Source organism: Ictalurus furcatus, chromosome 20 (assembly GCF_023375685.1).
Source record: "Ictalurus furcatus strain D&B chromosome 20, Billie_1.0, whole genome shotgun sequence".
NCBI lineage: Eukaryota > Metazoa > Chordata > Actinopteri > Siluriformes > Ictaluridae > Ictalurus > Ictalurus furcatus.
In genome coordinates this window covers 6,972,382-6,991,702 of record NC_071274.1, presented here as the reverse complement: position 1 = coordinate 6,991,702, position 19,321 = coordinate 6,972,382, and the positions used below count along the sequence as shown (strand labels likewise).

At 38.7% G+C, this 19,321-nt stretch overlaps 1 protein-coding gene across 1 annotated transcript; it reads right to left on the bottom strand.

Annotated features, from left to right (window-relative positions):
• Window positions 1–4,077: 4,077 nt before the first annotated feature.
• meis3 (myeloid ecotropic viral integration site 3) lies at window positions 4,078–14,771 on the bottom strand. Its single transcript, XM_053652030.1, has 13 exons — window positions 14,694–14,771; window positions 14,171–14,264; window positions 10,296–10,435; window positions 10,010–10,184; window positions 9,877–9,927; window positions 9,122–9,172; window positions 8,880–9,029; window positions 8,644–8,752; window positions 7,736–7,881; window positions 6,984–7,060; window positions 6,343–6,401; window positions 6,142–6,228; window positions 4,078–5,260 (listed from the first exon to the last, which is right to left on the bottom strand). The coding sequence occupies exons 2-13, from the start codon at window positions 14,180–14,182 to the stop codon at window positions 5,070–5,072; spliced, it is 1,248 nt and encodes a 415-aa protein (XP_053508005.1). The 5' UTR covers window positions 14,183–14,264; window positions 14,694–14,771; the 3' UTR covers window positions 4,078–5,069.
• Window positions 14,772–19,321: the final 4,550 nt, after the last annotated feature.

The window sequence follows — 19,321 nt, the reverse complement described above, 5'->3', positions numbered from 1 at the left end:
TTACCATGTTATGCCCTGAAATTGCACACCAAAAATATTTTTAAATAAATAAGTAAATAAGAAGAATTATTCATGCGAGAAAAACAACCTTGTGTATGCTTCATTTAAAATAATAATAATAATAATTGCATGTGAAAATAAATGAGTGGGGCACGGGGGATTAGTGATTAGCATGTTTCCCTTGCACAGCTGTGGTTCGATTCCCGCCTCCACCCAGTGTGTGCAGAGCATGCATGTTCTCCCTGTGCTTCGGGGGTTTCCTCCGGATACTCCGGTTTCCTCCCCCAGGCCGAAGACATGTGCGATAGGCTGATTGGCGTTTTCAAATTTTCTGTAGTCTGTGAATGTGTGTGTGTGTGTGTGTATGTGTGTGATTGTGCCCTGCAATGGATTGGTTGTCCCCCACCTTGTGCTCAGAGTTCCTTGGGATAGGCTCCAGGCTTCCCTGCAACTCTTTGTAGGATAAGCGGTACTGAAATAGATGGATGGATGGATGGATGGAAATGAATCATGTAGTGGGGAGAATATCATATCTGAAAATAAAAATGTGAAACCTGTGTGAAACAGAACATGTCTAAAAGCCCCATGTGTAAATTTCATATTTGAATCATATGACTTTTCTTTAAGACATTCAATAACATGGATAATTTCTAAATCACTTCAGTATAAATATAATATAAGTTTACGACTCCTGCATTTTAAAAGCAGTTAGTAGAATCTTCACGTTTTTGCTGTAGGTTTGTGATTTGAGACAAAGCAAAGAACGACCAAAACGCTTCCACTGTAATATTGAGGAGCCTTCACTATCCGTCTTTAATCTCTAGCTTAACTCTTACTCATTGCTTTTTCTGTCCATTACCGTTCTCTAAACAAAACCACAGTTCTTTGCAATTTAGCATATTTTACCCCACTCTCTCTTTTTTTCGCTTTCCCTCTTTCCCTCTCTCCCTCCTCAGCTCCCTTGTCTATATTCTGACAGGTGTGTAATTGGATGATTAATGTCCGTTCGCAGTCCTCCCACTCCCCCTTCCTCTCACACAAAGCTACACACACACACATGCACACATGATCACATACACATTGTACAAGTATAATAACGCTGGAGATATTATAAATGCGAATTTGCGTAGATTGTGTGTCCATGGTTCCTCCCTGCTGCAGGAAGTTACTACATCCATATACACCAGTGAACATTCAACACTCACTGGCAATTATAGGATACATTTGATGGGAACTAAGCTACCCCTACCCCTTAGTTTTCCTTTTATATGTCTGCATATCTTTTCTACATCTTCATTTTAATTCATGGAAATTCAAAAACACTGAATGCTTTTCTTCTTCTTCTTTTTCCTCCGAAGCTTTGTGTCCAACATGGAGCAAGTCCACAATGTCCGTTAAAATGCCTTGCACCCAGGGTAAACATCCATTATTATACAAGAAGAAAACAGTGAAAGCAACCAAGATCTAAAGTGGCTCAGGGTTAGCTGCAGGGGTCAAAGAGAGATGCCACTTCCTGTTAACCCCTGGACGAACTCTAACCCCTGCTGCAAGCTGCATTCATCACATTAGCATGGTTAGGGGTCGCAATGCATGAAAAGTGCAGAAGCGAGTGGATGAAAGAAAGAGTGGGAAGGTCGCTAGGCATGAATAGTCTCACTTTTAACCAGGATTGCAAGGGCTCATGGGTAAAGCAAAAGCCCATGGGTATGCTTTTGTTTCTGTAATGTTGCTTAGTGTTTAGACTAAAAGTCTAATTTTTAGACTTGAGTTTTGGGTTTAACAACCTGCTCAGAACAACAAAGCAAATTAGACAACCAAATAACAAATCTAGTAACTAGGGTCTAGGGTTAGTTTATTCTGCACTCTGATTAGAATACAGCAAGGTCCAAAAGTCTACCAGTAGCGATGATGCTTTTATTTTATGTTCTTTTCAAATGCAATACAAAATCCTTAATTATATTATCATCATTAACGTGAGTGAAATGAGCACTCTTAGAAGTATTTACATGCATTTCAAAAGTTCCTAGTGCTCTTTTACTTTAATGATAGCATGTGCTCGAGCTGGCATAGACTCCACAAGTTTGTGTAAAAGCTGATGACTCATGTTAGATCAAGTCCAGTGGAGTTTCATCTGAACATAGAAGGGATCAGACTCATTTTTGAAAATTCTGAAACTTTCTGTTTATTTTCAGTTTTAAATTGAATGTGGTCTCAGACAAAGATAAAACTAATTCTATTTGCATTCTTTAATATTTGATTCTTTAAGCTTTTTTAACGGATTCAGCGAAAATATGAACAAATATGGAATTTTTGTTGTACCGACTTATACTGCGAATATAAAGAATATATCTAATTACAAATATATATTCATTATGTAAGATTATTTTAATGTTAGTCATGTATGTTTTGTGCAATATTAATGTTTTTGTGTGGTTGAGAAAGTGGGATGGTGTAAGTTTTTGGTGCTACAGTGCTTTGGTCACGTTTGCCTCGCACCTCCGGGGTTGGAGGTTGCATAGAGTTTGCATGTTCTCCCTGTGCTTCGGGGGTTTCCTCTGGGTACTCTGGTTTCCTCCCCCAATCCAAAGACATGCGTTGTAGGCTGATTGACATTTCCAAAATTGTTTGTAATGTGTGAATGGGTGTGTGAATCTGTGTGATTGTGCCCTGCGATGGGTTGACACCCTGTCCAGGGTGTCCCCCACCTTGTGCCCCGAGTACCCTGGAATAGGTTCCAGGCTCCCCCGCAACCCTCTGTAGCCCATGTGATGATCACTGTGACGGTTGTATGTTACTGACAAATAATAAATATGTAAATATTAATATGAAATAAAATAGAAATAAATATTACTATGCTGCTATCGGCTTTAGTTAGTTTTCTTTGGATGCAAATAGAATATAAATTATATTCAACAGGACTATGTTATATTTTATATAATACATAATTATATTCAACAGGAAGTATGCTATTTCACTATATCTAAAACAAGAGAAAGAAACTTTTGGTCTATAGTAATGTAATCGTCAACCATTCAATTATCATCATAAGTATTATCCTCATTTTTACCACTGGGTTTATATTTGTTTTATTATTACAGACGTGAGGGACAAGGTCTTGACAAGATAGCTTCCAAATATTAGACAAGTTACTTAAAAACAGGCAGGAACATATCCCTCTGTATAAGAAACCAAATGGACCCGACATCGGTACTTGCAGAACTTGTCACAGAATTTACTCTGTTTGAACACTTTACCAAAAAATGTTAACACAGAATACATGTGATTAACAAAGACACTGCGCTAGTTTGATCCTTTACAGCAAACTTAACATATGACTGTTAGGACATGGTGAATGCTACTTTTAATACAAACTTTAAAAAAAAAAAACCTGAAGATTAACATCAACTCAAAGTTTGGTGATACTCAATGACTCAATAGTTTTTGGCAGACATAAATACAAAAATAGATTAAACATTAAAGCAAAATTAAATTAAATATGGTGTACAAATGACAAGAGTGCCATTAATGACAAGGGGTTAAACTGCCCTCTTTATGGGAAGACTAGGATTGGTCCATAGCATATAGGACTGCTTGAGGAACCCAGCTATTTTTCACAGTTCAAGCTCTCATTTCGTCGAACAGATCCAGCAATTAAGTCTTTGGGTTTGTGGGAAGGCTTGAATACGTTGGTTCAAGGAGACAGTTACAGGACTTTTTGGTACAGTTGTGAAGGCACCAGACTGCAGATATCTGGTGTGCTCCTCTGTTCACGTTCCGGATGAGCAGTCTCTGGGCAAGGCAGAGAGGCTCCGAAAGCCCCAAATTTCAGTTCAGGAAGCAGAAAGGCCATAGGAAGACATGAGTCTAACCAGACGATATTTTTTTTACATGTATGTTGTGTACGTTTATGTGTGAGAAATGCAACATTCAGGCAGTGTGGCTGTCTGGGTATTTTTCCACTGCACAATCTGAAATGAGGACAAGCCAAACCATGACCCAATGGAACTTGGGATTCTGGGACATTCTCTACCAATTTCATAGACATAACATAAAAATGACTACTCTGTCTTTATGGTGCAACACTTTCAGTATTAAACTACCTTTTTTTTTTGTCAGAGGAGTGGTACCCTGAACCAAGGGTGCATGTTTTTGTATCTTTCACCCAGATAGTGCACCTTTTAAAATGACTTAAGGTATGTAAAATGAACCGTATTTAGTTTTTGAGTATAAAAGATACACTATATGCACCTTTCTAGGTAAATGATACATACATAAGATGCACCAGCCTAGCAACAACAACACTTGTTTGTACCCTTTTTTCTGAGCGTGAACAGCACCACGCTCAAAATCAACATGGAATACATGATTAAATGAATGAAATTACGAGCCTGAAAAGGCTTGCCGATGGATTATTACATTTCATCAACAGTAAGAACTAATCAATAAATTTGCACTATGATAAAATTAATTAACTTTCACCAGATTGCCAACAAAAATATGATGAAAACAGAGTTGTACAGTGGACATATGCAACACCATTAGAACCTCTGTTTAATTCTTTTGTTTGTAAAAAAAATAATTTGTTGTGCTTATACTTTAAAAAAAAAAAAAAATTAAACTTAAACATTGGCACGGGTTAAGAAATAGCACAGCACAATGTGGGGCAAATCTACTAACTACTCTGCATGGCATGAACAGCTCGTCCCCGAGTACCATCAGCTCTTCGTTGATGCTTATCTATAACTATAAAGCTGGAAAATTTTGGCCCAGCACTTTGGCTGATGGAGCAAAATCCAGATCCAGTTTTGTGTTGGCAAAATTTCCAGTCATTTGTGCAGTAGGAAAAAGCCTGAACCATACCACTGTGCTGACGCTGATATCAGTTTGTAATGTAACAAAAAAAAAGACATAGAAGGTTTTGTGTCAGTTTTTAAGACGGTGATTATAAAGGGTTAGTGTCATAACATGACAAAGTTTATGAAATCGTGCCGTCGTGTTACTGAGGTGAAACTAGTGCACTCGGAGTGCGTGGGCCCAGTTTCCTGTTGGCCCCTTCCCCTCCCCCGCTCTCAGTGGGCATGGATGTCCAGGCCTTGTCCAATTAGAGGCTCGGCGGAGTGCGGATGGGGGGGTGGGTGCAGTAGCATGGCAGGGTGGGGGCCGGGGTATGGGTGCAGCGACGGTGCCGCATGGGTGTAACCCGGCTGGGGCAAGAGCGCACCGGGGTAGTCTGCAGGCAGAGACGGCATTCCCTGAAGACCTGCAGAATGGAAACAGAAAGATGAAGGATGGTGAGAGTCCATAATTATTTACAGTTGATTCAAGTCTGAACTCGTATTAATAGCTGTCCTTGCTGTACTGTTGAATTGATTTGTATTCATTTTGTCATTACTTATAGAATTAATAATCAGTGCTAATTTTATGATTAATAAAACTATATGTCTACTAAAAAGTTGAAGGTAAGTGGAACATGTCTAAAGCTGACTCTGCTGCCTCCCAAGTTTTCTCTTTAAACTAACTGAAACATAAAATTCATGTCACTTGGTTTGTGTGTGTGTGTGTGTGTGTGTGTGTGTTTTACACTTTTTAGTCGTGTGGTTCACAAAGTCAGGGAGTCTGTGATTTTTTTAGTTTGTTTGTTTTATTTTGTTGCAGTGGTGAAAATAGCAACCAACATTATTAAACTTATTAGATTTTTATATTAGATTATTTGACTGCTCCCTTGAATTGAATGCGTTTAATCCAAAGCTCAATACCTCAAATCATTATAAATAATGCCAAAATTCAATCAATCACCAAAATATTTCAGCACACATTTGATTAATGAGCCTAATATCTAATTCGCTGAATTATGTTCATAAAATAAATCTTTACTGAGGCGGTCTCTGGCTATGAAATGTTTAAAAACTCCTTATTTACTACACTACACTGACATAAATATAGGTCCAGCCTAAATCATTAAACCACACTCGTTGTCATTGTTATGTCCAAGAGCTTAGAATTAGATGTGTGCTTCAATTTAGCCGCATCCCAATATAATCAAATAAGACCAATCAGAACACAGTATGATCCTTGGCGTATATATTACATGGATTATAATACACTGGGAATGGTTTTCTTCTAGCCACTATATACATTTACCTGCTGTCCGAAGGCCTAAGTGAGGCTGACTTTCTAATCCATAACCTCCTAACGCGCCTCCCTCTGGGCTGTACGGGGCACCTTGACCTGTGTGTTCACACACACATATATACAAAATTGATTCAGAGCACTTAGACACAAATCCAGTTGAAATAAAATGGCATGTTATACAAGTTATTTAGTTTAGTTGTTGTTGTTTACCTGAGCGATTTGACTGGTCAATCATGGGCTGGACTATTCTGCGTCGGGCGTTTATAAACCTGAGCAAGATGAGAGTACAGACATCACACATTACACACAGAAATATAGTGCAGATATGTTGCAAATGAGAGCTAATGGTGATTTATTTTATTTTTTTTTAAAGTATTCAATTTCACAAGATAGAGAGTCTGGTAGTTCAGGTCACTTAACATGACTAAGAAACACTAATGATCATTATGTTAATACAATGAATGACAAGAAATTCAATGATTCATAGACATTACTCAGATTTAAATAATAGACATGTATAAGATGTTTCTGTATAAGAAACAAAATGGCTCGCTGCTATTATACAGTATATTGTACTTGTAATGCAATACATAGGCCCAGCCTGGAAAGAATGGGATTAATAAATCCATAACTGATGTTGAGTAAATGAAAATGTTCATAAAGCCTGAATAAATAGATACGCAGATAAGCATGGGCATTATTAATGTTTCCACAGCTAACATAAATCCTAATTAAAAGTGAGTATTGATCGCGGTGCAGTAGCTGGTTCATCAGCTGCCATCCATCAACGATCGCAGAAGGAAGTGCAGTGTGAAGAGGAAGTTGCTGATTGAGGTTAGAGGTGTACTTACCAGTTGTTGACCTGAAGGATGGTGAGTCCTGTGTCTTGAGAGAGTTGTTTTTTCTGTTCTTCGGAAGGGTACGGATGCTGTTATGGGACAAAAAAATTTTACGCAACAAGTAATTATAACTTCATGTCATGACGGCAGAGGAAAGGACAGGTTTAGTGGTCAATTGTGGGTAGGTCTTTATTTTTGTAATGAAACATTAAAGAAATGTGTTTTGTATTGGCCATAAGAGCATGTGAAATCTCATTCAAATCTCATTCATGCCGTATATATAGACCACACCATTTTAAAAGTGCACATGAAGTCACCGTATAACAAAGTACAATCCGACTCTGTAATAACTGAACAGGCACCAAGGAATCTTCGATCTAGACAGAGCCAATGGTGTCTGCACAGTGCCTCTCCTGTCTTTATTTATAGTCAATGTGCTGGAGCTCAATTATGTGCGTAATTACAGCAGCTTCATTAGCGGCTAATTACCATATGCTCGTTACTGTACTGCGCCGGCACCTCTCATTTCAACTCCATTCAGCTGTGCAATAATTCCCCGGCTGCGAGTTCATAAAATTCAGATTTCACACCGACTGGTTTGAGACGCCATGACTTGCTCTCTGGAATCTTCTATTAGATCTCCAGCATCTCTTTTTGAAACTATCTTCCCCTAATATACTTCTCTTATTTGTCTTTCTACTATAATAAACACTAAGTCAGTTCTGTTGGGGTTTCTTTTTTCAGTGCCTCCTTGTCTGACTTACTGATAGGTGCTGGAAGAGCCAAGCTCTCATGATGTTGGTTGCCACTTTGGGAAAGATCCCTCGTTTCTTGTTGTTTCGTCGGTCTCGGTCTGTCTCATCCTCTTCTCCTGTGCTAGGAGATGCTACAGCTCCGTCCAGTCCATCTCCTGTAAGATGCAACAAGGGTAAAATTAGTCTTTATAATGCTGTAGTTCCTTGTTTTTGTTGAAGTAAGTGTGTGTGTGTGTGTGTGTGTGTGTGTGTGTGTGTGTGTGTGTGTGTGTGTGTGTGTGTGTTTAGTGCCATTATGTCAAATCTCATGTAGATGAACATGTTTTCTTCAAGTCGAACACGTTCCTGCAACATCTTTCTGTTCCTGGAGCTACACTGCTTTTACTCATGTCATCAGTGCGCCCCTCTGAATTCTCTCACTCCAGATCTTTAAATTTCCTCATCTACCAGCCTATTTCCAGCTCCACATTTCAGTTCCTAATTCTTGAAAATATTTAATTGCTAACATTGATTTAATTTTGGATTCTCATGACTTTTTATCTCACTACTTTTTAGCTATAATAATAATAATAATAATAATAATAATAATAATAATTTTACAATTTTCATTTTAAATGCAGTGTGAAGTAATATATATAAAATAAAGAATAAATAATAGCAGTGAGAGAAAGAAGAAAATAACCATATTAAACTTTTGAAAGTGTGTAAATAATGTTTAAATGTACAGTAATTAAATTATGAGGCATGTCAGGATTTGAAGGTACATACTGATGACATTAGATCAACCTCAGAAAGAAACACTATATAATGTGGTGAAACATTCAGGTCACCTTGAATTATCAGTATTAGACATTCAAAATTTCTGGAGAACTGAAAACCTTTCAAAATGTGTGTGTATTTCTGTGTGTTGTAAATACCAGCGTCGCTGCAAGCGTCCACACTGTGTGTGGCAAGTCCACAGGAGGCGCTCGGGGTGCCTGACGGCGTTGACAAACAGTCATCTGTGTCTCGCAACCAAGACTGATTCTAGATTATGCAAAAGACACACAGTTAAACAAATACACTCTGAGAGCCATCTTCACTAATCACCTATAGAGGAGAGCAAAACTGAACTGGCAACTTAGAATCCCATCCGCCCATCCTATTCACTCACCTGCTCTGAAAGACTTGTGCAAGAACCTGTGAAATCCTCCATGTCTGATTTGGACCCGGACTCGCGATCCTCTAGCACCAAATCAGTGGGCATTTTGCCCTTAAGACAGGTGATGTAGCGATGACAGAAATTATCACACAGATCATGAACCTGCAAGATCAGAAAGCAAACAGATTCTTGAGAAAAGTAATAAAATAGTCACTAGTTAATAACAAACAAAGAAAGCTGCAATATCACTGTACCTTTTCTAGCTCTAGTAGGTGAAAGCGTAGTACTTGGATGGCCTGGATCATCTGCAGAAAATTAAAAACATATAAGTACTAATTCGAAAAACATTCTGATTTCTGATAATCTGATTAATCACAAGTCATGGGACTGTATCTTTCCCAATTCCTGCCCACGCCAGCTACCAGCTATGGGTCAAAGCTCACATGCTCACAGGTACATGCTTCCTCAGAGACACCAGATCTCAAACTGCTGCATATGCTGTCACAGGGCAGCGTAACACACTCGGAGGAAAACGCTATCCATCCTCTTCCACATAAATGAGCTCACAGATGCTCAATTGGCTAGTGTCGCACTGATTGACAGTAGAAAAAGAGTAATGCTGTATCTTCCACCAATTACGCGTTCTTGACTCCCAGTCACGGACGGCTTTGGCATCATCTGGATTTGAACTAGCAAAATGCGGCATGAGCTAATAGTGCACCTGCTTTCCTATTGCACCATTCAGGAACCAAAAAAAATTTACCATTAAACTAAAACAAGAAACACTGCCTCTGAAATGAAATGAAATAAAATAAAAGAGCCAACATGGAGTATACAAAAACTAGACTAGAAATATCTCTAACAAACTAACAGATTATCACAACCACATTTAATACTACACTGGAATTCAAATATGAGCAAATACCAATCAAAGCTACTATTTAAAAAAATGTAAACATATATGAACCCTGCTTTGTCTAGGTGTGTTTGTTAAGGCAGTACATCTCACCAGATTGTCCAGTTCTGGATTTGATGAAAAGATGGGTTTCTCTGAACGGATCTAAAAACACAAACAAATATATTGATCTCTGTTACTTATCGAAGTGCAAGGAATCCGATTGGCTGTCAGTGCTTCCACTCACCTGTTTGGCGAAGGCCGCGATGTCTTCGTTGAACGATTCAGACGAGCAGACGTCGCTGTGACCCGTCATGCTGGGATGATGGGACGCATTTGACAGCGAGCTGGAGTCACGTGGTGAGCACGTGGCCAGTTCACACTTCTCAAACACCAAGGCCAAGAGTGGAAACAGAGGGTGGCTGCACACATATTATAAAGTTTTAGAGCGTACACTCTAACATCCCAGTGTTTAAACAGGAAGCGCTCATGTGACATGTGACATAAGTGTATCACGTTTATGTATCTCTCACCCGTAGATCTGATCACGGTAGTGTTTGAGAGAGTCAGGAACGCCATGGGCATAGTGATGCGGCGGTAGCGACCTCATCGCTTCGCCGTACCCCCCCATGGGCATGACCTCTGACCCTGGGTACTGCACCAGCTCTTCATACTGAGAAAAAAAGAAATAGAAGTATTGAACTGCAACTTTCAGATTACATATATTGTCAATAAATATATTGACCCACATCACTGCACCTTTAATTACAGGACCTTTTAACACATTCATTTAAAAATAAAATAAAATAAGATATATGGGTGAGAAACAATGTACAGCTTTTATCTATAGAAATTTGACCAGATAATGAAAAGTGAGCATTCCAAAACAAACATTCAGACCCGAATATATTTACCATATAATTGGTTAATATTATTTTCCCCAGCCTGCATGTGCATCATGATGTGTTGATAATGTTTACAGGTGAGGATGCAAAAGTACAATGAAAAAATAGTTGTCTGTAAAAATGATTGACACTTGAGGACCATGAACAGTAAGACATGAAGTAACTAGTAACTAACAACAAAAGATGTTTAGTTTTGATTTCTTTTTTTTTTTAAATGTTACATAATTGAACCTTAAGGACCACTAAGATTCCTTTCTGAGTAAATTGACATTGTTTGTACCTCAGTGAATACATGTACCTTATTTTATGTCTCTGGATAAGTGTACAGTATATTAAAATGCACATAGAACACTTATTACAGGTAATTGAGTACAAAAGACATTACAATAAACACAAGCCGATGTAGTCACACTAATCCGATTAAATTAGAATACAAATGATAAGAAGTAAAACCCAACGTACAAATATACTGTATAATGAAATGCTCGTGAAAGATTTTGGGAAAGGTTCTACAGAGCGATGCCATAGAAGAAACATTTTTAGTTATCTAAAGAACCTCTTGAATCTTTAAATATTCTAGAGTTACCATACAGGAGAAAAGAATATTTTTTTTCTACCATAAATGTTTATATTATGTGTAAGATCTTCATTGGTATGTTCTGTGTAATTCATCAGTTTTATATATATATATATATATATATATATATATATATATATATATATATATATATATATATATATATATAAACGCTTCAGCACCATGCATGCTGTTTAGATCATATTTGTAGCTAAGTTTCAGTAATACTTGATTAAAGGAATTGCTTTCATGTGCGATTTTTCATGAACATTTAGGAGGGACGACGACAATGTGGCGTAGTAAACATGTAAATCTGCGCATGCGCTGTATCGTCTCGCCTCTTAAGCCTCATTAAGGCGCTTTAAGACATTTGGTTTAAACGTGCATTAGCTGATTTAGTAAATATTAGCCTATGGTTATTCTGTCACAGGCCATACTGGACTATGTGTATCTTTCTGGAAAGTCTCTATAAAAGAATGACCGATTATAGGATTGTTATTTAAAAGATATATATTCAATTAAATATAGGCTACATATAAATAGTTTAGGGATATGGTGAGCTATAAACAGGATCGCTATTCCAGAATATTCTGTAATGACTCTCTAATCCCTGAGCATCATCATCTGATCATTCGATAAATATTAGTTCACAATCTGCGCCCTTTTTTTAAAAAAAAATAAAGTGATCAAACCAAAGCTCAGATAAACTGCTGAGTCTGATCCAGATACAATTGTTGATCATCATTATGACTTCTAGGCCTGCTTGTTACCAATCTGCAATCTGAAGGCTGACAAATTGAAATAATTAGGCGACAGCAATCACATTAATACGCAGCAGCCTGTATTATGCACGACAAAATAATAATCAGAGTTAAAGTGACAACTACACAGAAATAACAGCAGTGCTAATAAGTAGTATTAAATACACTTTAACTGCGTTTGATTTAACTCCCTTCGCACTTTAGGTAGCCTACTGCTTAAATGTCGGTGCGCAAAATGCACGTGGGCATTCACTCTTTAATAAGTGTATTGCTGCTTTAATTAGTTCACTTCATTTGTGGATAATAAAAAAAAAAAGTTGATTGGTTTCGTTTCTAAACGAGCTCCTACGTTTTGAGCTAGACGAGTATAAATAGTGTGTTATTCTACAGAGATCCACAAAAAAATTATCTAAACACGTATTTTATTATTTAGTCTTAATATGTAATATAGTAGGCTAGTAGGCTACTTTGTTTTAAAAACCCATGCGCTACTTCTAACTCTGATATTACAAATTCACAATAGCATACAAGTCAATAGGGCAAAAAAGGGGGGGGGGGCTCAATAATATAGGCTATTTATTAGCTTGGACACTATATATAGTTATAACTAGAGTATTATTATTATTATTATTATTATTATTATTATTATTATTATGCACTACACGTTTTTTTATTACACACAAAACTTATCATAAATTATACTTTATGTTTTACTATGCAGAAAGCTGAATAAATAAATAAAAATTTCTTACTTCCATGATGCAGTCTATATAACAGCTATTTCAGACTATAAAAAACAGTAACAACACTCGTCCTTTTTTTTTGCACCAACATTTCCAAAAAAAACTAATTCCCTAAGTTAAAATGATACGATCTGTAGCTTACCTGATCAAATATTTACGTGTAAATTCACAGGCCTTCCAAGCTTAAGACAACTACACTTCTGAAAGTAAACATCCGTATTTGTACTTGGACTGAAAGAACAGAAAGGTGTAGAAACTTTCGTTTGTAATTTTGATTGACCTGGAAATGAATTAGCTGCCCGCTGATCAGAAGAAGTAGGCCTAGTAGTGTATATGACATCATAAACATAAAATTATACTTATAGGGCAATAGATAGGCTAGAGATATATAGAGATGTTTTATGGATGGATAATAAGGAAATATGCCAGAATTATGCTGCATTAAGGTCTGAGCCAATTCGCCCTTATAGCCGCTCAACTCGCCAGCTCAGTCTAGCAAAAAAGTTGACCTACTTACTGACTTCCTCTGCTTTTCTTCGGCCCTGTCTATTATTTTCTTCCGCTGTTTGCGCCTATTATTTCTGATCCTGATGGTTAAGCTTAAATTATAAACTGTGAAGAGATATTTGGGAGGTTTTGAGAAAGGAGTGCACTTCGTTTTCAGTTTGCTTATGGTTATATAGCCTATATAGTAATGCGGTTTTATAAGAAAAAGCCATTTTTCCGGACGACCTAAATGCTCATATTACCATCTTGTCATGCAGTAATATTCTTAGTGCCAATAATGCATTATAAAATTACATTTTACATAAAAAAAAAAAAAATACATACACGGATCGTTCATTAAACTGAATTCACTTTTTACTTCTATATACTTTTTGTCATAAAGACAGGCCTTGTAAAGCCCTTGTTTTTTTTGTTTTGTTTTGTTTTTTTTGTTTGTTTGTTTTTATGGGTTTTTTTTTTTTTTGGTAAATATTTTATTTGTTGAAAGCTATTTGCTGTCACATGCGTCCAAACTATAAACATGTCAAATTCTAGTAGCCAGGCTATATTTTTCACTAATATTTTTGCCATTCTGTTTACACTTAGAAAGAACCACAGTACAGTACTAGACTAGATATCAAAATAACACGCCCCTACTATTTTGGCATAGTGTCGAATACGGGAATATGTGATTTGGGACGTGGCCCTGAGCTCCGCGTGTGCGCGCGCTGAGAAAAGCAGGAAGGATGCTGAACAAAACTGGGAGAGATCCGGGATCTCACTCCCACCCAAACACCGCCTGCTTCCGAGATCAACAGTCGTGCTTCAAGTGAAGACACTAATGCCTTAAAGATGTTATTATTGCTGTTGTTGTTGTTATTATTAATTTGTGTTTTTAATTCTTTTTAAAGCAAGCATGCATGAGCAGAAACGTACCCTTTTCTCCATGCGCCACGGAAAGCCGCGCTCTTCTCGCGGAAGACAACACACACCGATCCGGCAGTCCGGGACAGAACACCAGTCCCAATCACTAAGAGATCATTTTTTTTAAAGGAAAGAAAAAAAGAATGCACATCAAAATAGGTACAAGCATGGAGAGCGAAATGTAGCCTATGATCGTCAGTAGATGAGAGCTGGAAGCGCAACGAAGCGCGAGATGATTCAGTAAATCAGATCTCGCGTGTTGGCCTGTAATCTACAAAAACACAACTGCCAACACGTGTGTGTGTGTGTGTGAGTGTGTGAGTGCAAAATCCGTGTTTTAAAGCACTGACTGTAATGAAGTTTTGAAGTGATCTGCTCGTTTTGGATGCGCATAACTCTGATTATAATGTAGGCTTGCAACAAGACATGGAAGAGAGCAGAACCTTCAGTGCTTTTAAATTCCCATCTGGACTCACTGTACGCTACTGTACGCGTTAACTCGACTCTGTGGTGTAACCTATAGATCGCACCAAACCTTGAGACGCGGGGATCCTCTCGCTCGCTCAATCGCTCGCTCTCTCTCTCTCTCGCTCTCGCTCGCTCGCTCGCTCGCTTTCTCACTCTCTCTCCTCGTCTCTCTATCTCAGGCTGTTCCGCGGTGAATCGGCGCTGCTTGGCGGGCTGGAGAGACGCCGATCCCGGCGGCAGTGTAGCGATCTGCTCGGTGTATCACTACATCCATGGACCAAGACAAGAAGCTGTAAAAGGATATGCGCGTGTCTTAGTGTGTGTGTGTGTGTGTGAGAGAGAGAGAGAGAGAGAGAGAGACAGTGTGTGTGCGCGCGCGCGAGTGTGTATGTGTATGCGAAGCGAGCAATGGGCCCGGTTTAAAAAGCCGAATGGAGGCGGGAGCGATGCTGGAGATCGGGAGTCGTTTCTGGGGTCAAAACGCGACGGGGTCTCTCGCGCCCCCCTTCTTATCACACACACACGCTCACGCATTACAAACGCAAGACCCCTGCGTTTTATCTTGAACGGCACGCTCTCGCGCACCCCCCCCCCCCCCCCCAGACACACACACACACACACAGACACACACACACACACAGCAAGCACCCTTATGTCGTATAGTTCCTGAAATTTCTGAAATATTCCTGCTGAGGATTTGAAGAGCTGCACAAATAAACACCCTCACATATACACTTCATATACACATCAAGACTGTTATTCTGTTTTAATTCCCTTAAGCCTTTAGGCTATATAGACTCTAAATAGCTCGCAACTTTTGTTTGTAAACATGTAAACAGACCACTCCATTTGTTCTAACTCCACCACTCCATTAGGCTCGGTTATGTGTCAGGGTCAGTGACAGTAACATATGGCCTCTCATTCATTACACATTTGCTGGAAGAAAAAAAAACCCTCCTCCTTCTCTACTATCATTCGCAATTGTCTCTTAATAGCCATAAATGACGTTTGGGGTTTGTTTTTATTATTTGTTTGAGGCTACATTAGCTAGACCTGCTCATACCGACGCCATAGGTTTTTGTTTTGCTTCGTTGTTGTTTTTGTTTTGTTTCTGACTATTTGATTGGGTTACCTGTAAATTAGTGCAACTATTTCTACATAGCAAAGTTTGCTTTAGGTTTAAGTAACTAACTAGTGACTAAATTGTTACCTCGTTACGTTGTTATCTCATATCAGCCTGATGAATCTGAGTTAAGGTCAACTCCCGTTTATTCCGCCCCCCCCCCCCCCCCCCCCCCCCCCCCCCTAGTTTATGTCTGACATGAGGGGAAAAAAGAGAAAGAAACACTTTGACAGCGTCGTAGCAAACCCGAAGCTCGGCCTTGTGTTGTAAATTACCCCTAACTAACGCAACAATTATTCAAAACGTTTCCTTTATTGGCCTCCCGCCGGTAAACACCAGCAGGCAGTCGGAACTTCAATGAGCAGAAAGCGGCAGGCGCGCACAATCACACGCATTTTACACACCAGGGGAACATGAGCGACTGTCACTAACCGCACGGCCCGGTGTGCAGCGCGCATGCGCGTCATGCCCACGCATGCGCAATGGGGGCGGAGTGAGATCAAGCGACCTGCTTCCCTTTAACTCCCCGGGAGGCGGCTTCCCGATGGAGATGATCATAGCTAGAAAAGGTCCTTTAATAGCCAAACAACGGCGATTTAACAAGGACGTGAATGGAGCAACGCCCTTTGAATGTCCGGATTAACGGCATTGTTTCCAAGTGTACCTATTCACTCTGGGGGTTTTATTTGCAAACGTCGAAGATTATGAAATATGGTAGTGGAACCAGAACGAACACAAACATCTATACATTATGCATAGTTTAAACAGAGGCAGTTGGGCAGTTGTTTGCTAGGATAATATTTATGCTGTTGAACTGACCCAGTTTTAGTGTGTGTGTGTGTCTGTGTGTGTGTGTGTGTGTCCACAGCTGAAGGTGGAGGCCACTAATGTGACTGAATAAACCCATTTAGGACGTGGGTGTGAAAGGGGTCTGAGAAATGGAGAATGCTTTTATTTTTATGTGCCAGTTTGTCAGCCACTGTCAGAGTGTGAATGTTTGTTTTGGATGGTGTTCAGTATTCGCCTGAGCACCCCTTTTTTCTCTCTGTTCACTGGCCAGTCAGTACTGTGTGTCTTTTTGCTAACGTTCGACTATAGAGGTACAATAACGAAGGAGACAGGTGCAGGCAAATGACAGGAATCAATGTATATGTTCTCATTCGCACACTGGTGCAAAATAAAACGAAAACTTCCATCTTAAATTTTCGCATTCACAATCTTTGTCTTCTTTATCTATTCGGTTAATCTGAGTGTTTTGTTAGTTTTGATAATAAAAACCAAAAACACAGCATTAGTACCAGAGTAAGTGTTTGAGTGCATTTAAAGCAGTGGTCACCAAGCCTCTTCCTTGAGAGCTACCTTCCTGCAGGTTTTATCTCCAACCAAAATCTAACACACCTGTTTTAGGTGATCAAGAACTTCTTATGGCAATGATTAGATGGTCAGGTGGGTACAATTATGGCTGGAGCTAAAGTCTTCAGAAAGGTAGATCTCCAGGAACGAGGTTGGTGACCTCTGATCTAAAGTGAGGAACTGATGAACGGCCTACACCAATGATCACCCAGCCTGTTCCTGGAGATCTGCCTTTTTTCAGCTTTCTTCAGATTTCAGCTCAAACCCCAATTCATAGATTAGCCAGATTAACTCTGTTGGATTCTGACCAGTAGATCACCATGATCAGGGTTGGAAATATTAAGGAGTTAGTTTACTGCTAATATGTTATCTTAATGCTTATTATATAGTTCAATGTATAGGAAATATATATATTTACAAGAGTGAGGAAAGTAAATCTGAATCAGCTGAGGACTTCTATGACTTTAAGAGGATAAATATGAAAAAAATATTTTTAAATATTATGAAATATACTACTATGAAAATCTTATTCATAATATCACCCAGATCATGTGCTGTTCTGTAAGTTCTTCATGTCCCAGCTTGGCTAACCTTGGCCACCCAGGCTACTTGACACTGTTGACTGGACTGTAAACTCTAATGGCTGCCGTGACCCCCGCATGCCCCAGCACACTGTAGGACATCAAAGACGAGCAGGCTGCCCATGAACTGCTGCTGTGTTCAACAAAGAGCCAGGGTTAATACTGACTCAGAGAAGTAGAGTGCTTTTTTATGAGTGTAGTGCAGCACACCTCTCTGGGTAGGAAGAAATGTTTTGTACTGACTCACTACCTGTCTACATGAATTAAGTTCAGTGTTGTGAGTTATTTGAACCATCATTTCAAGTGGCACCTCAACACTGAGCAGGTTACAATGACGACCACTTACCCTACAATATCCATGTTCATAGCCCACATTTCACACAATTCATAATCCAGTTTAATAAGGAATAAAACATGATCGGATGCACTGTTATAGGAAAATAATCAACAACGGGGTGCTAAGAGTATTCCATGCCTTACACCATCCTGTTGTTGATTATTTTCCTATAACAGTGCAACCCATCATGCCTTATTTATATAACCTGCTCAGTATTTCTGGATGGATGAATGATAAATTAAACGGTGTGCACCAAGTTGATTATTTTCCTACAACAGCACATCGCAAAGGGTTTTATTCTTCTTATACAACAGCAGTATGCTAGAAATGACATTCTGTATTCTTTAAAGAATGAGATGTCATGCTGTTGAACATAGTTCCTAGTTACATTTAATATTGTTAGTTAGTAAGATAGTTTCTGTTATCACTTACCTTATAACAGCTATGAAAAGACATTTTCTCAACCAGCCTTTTTTTCTTCACCTTTTTTACGCAACTTGTCATATTACCAAAAAGGTGCCAAGGTCTCTGGCATTTTCCGTAGCACAAAACCTACTGACTGTCACCAAGTACTGACACTGTAGACGCCTTCCATAAATGTTAAATAAAAGTCTCCTTTACAGAAAGCTTAATCATATCAATGGTTATATGTTTTCTCTGTTAAATAAAAACACATTTTTTAATTGCCTTTATTTGGAGCGTTCACCATACAAGTGCCTTTGCATCATCAGTTGGTATACAACGATAGCATTTTAGAAGGAGCGTATTAATACAAACCTGTTATTTGACTTGCAGACAGCACTATTGTCAGAGCTGCTATTGTAGTAAATGAATCAACACTTTCTGAACAATCAGAAGCGAGAATTCAACAGTGTTGTGGTATAACTTCTAACAATACATAATCTTTTATAGTCAGTGCTCCACAAGACAAACTGAACAATCTAATAAAATAGATACAATACAAGTGAATGATATGTAACACTACAGTGGTTTCAGTTTTGGTAATGCAATCAGAGCCATGAATCAGAGTTTTCAAATAAACAATTGACAAGGGAATGTAGAGATAATGTTGGTTTTGTGGCCACGATCTACTCTTTAAAAAAGAAGAAGAATTAGTGACTTTTTCAATATTTCCATTTACTTCAGCAAAATATCTCCCCTTTCACTGTAAAGTGGTTAATCTTAGCTAAAGCTTGCATGAGTTTGACCCTCACCAATCATCTGCCTGATTCGCCTGTCTCACCCACACAGCTTTTATCAAAACATTCATGCTTGGACAGTCCCTGGAGTCTGAGAAAACT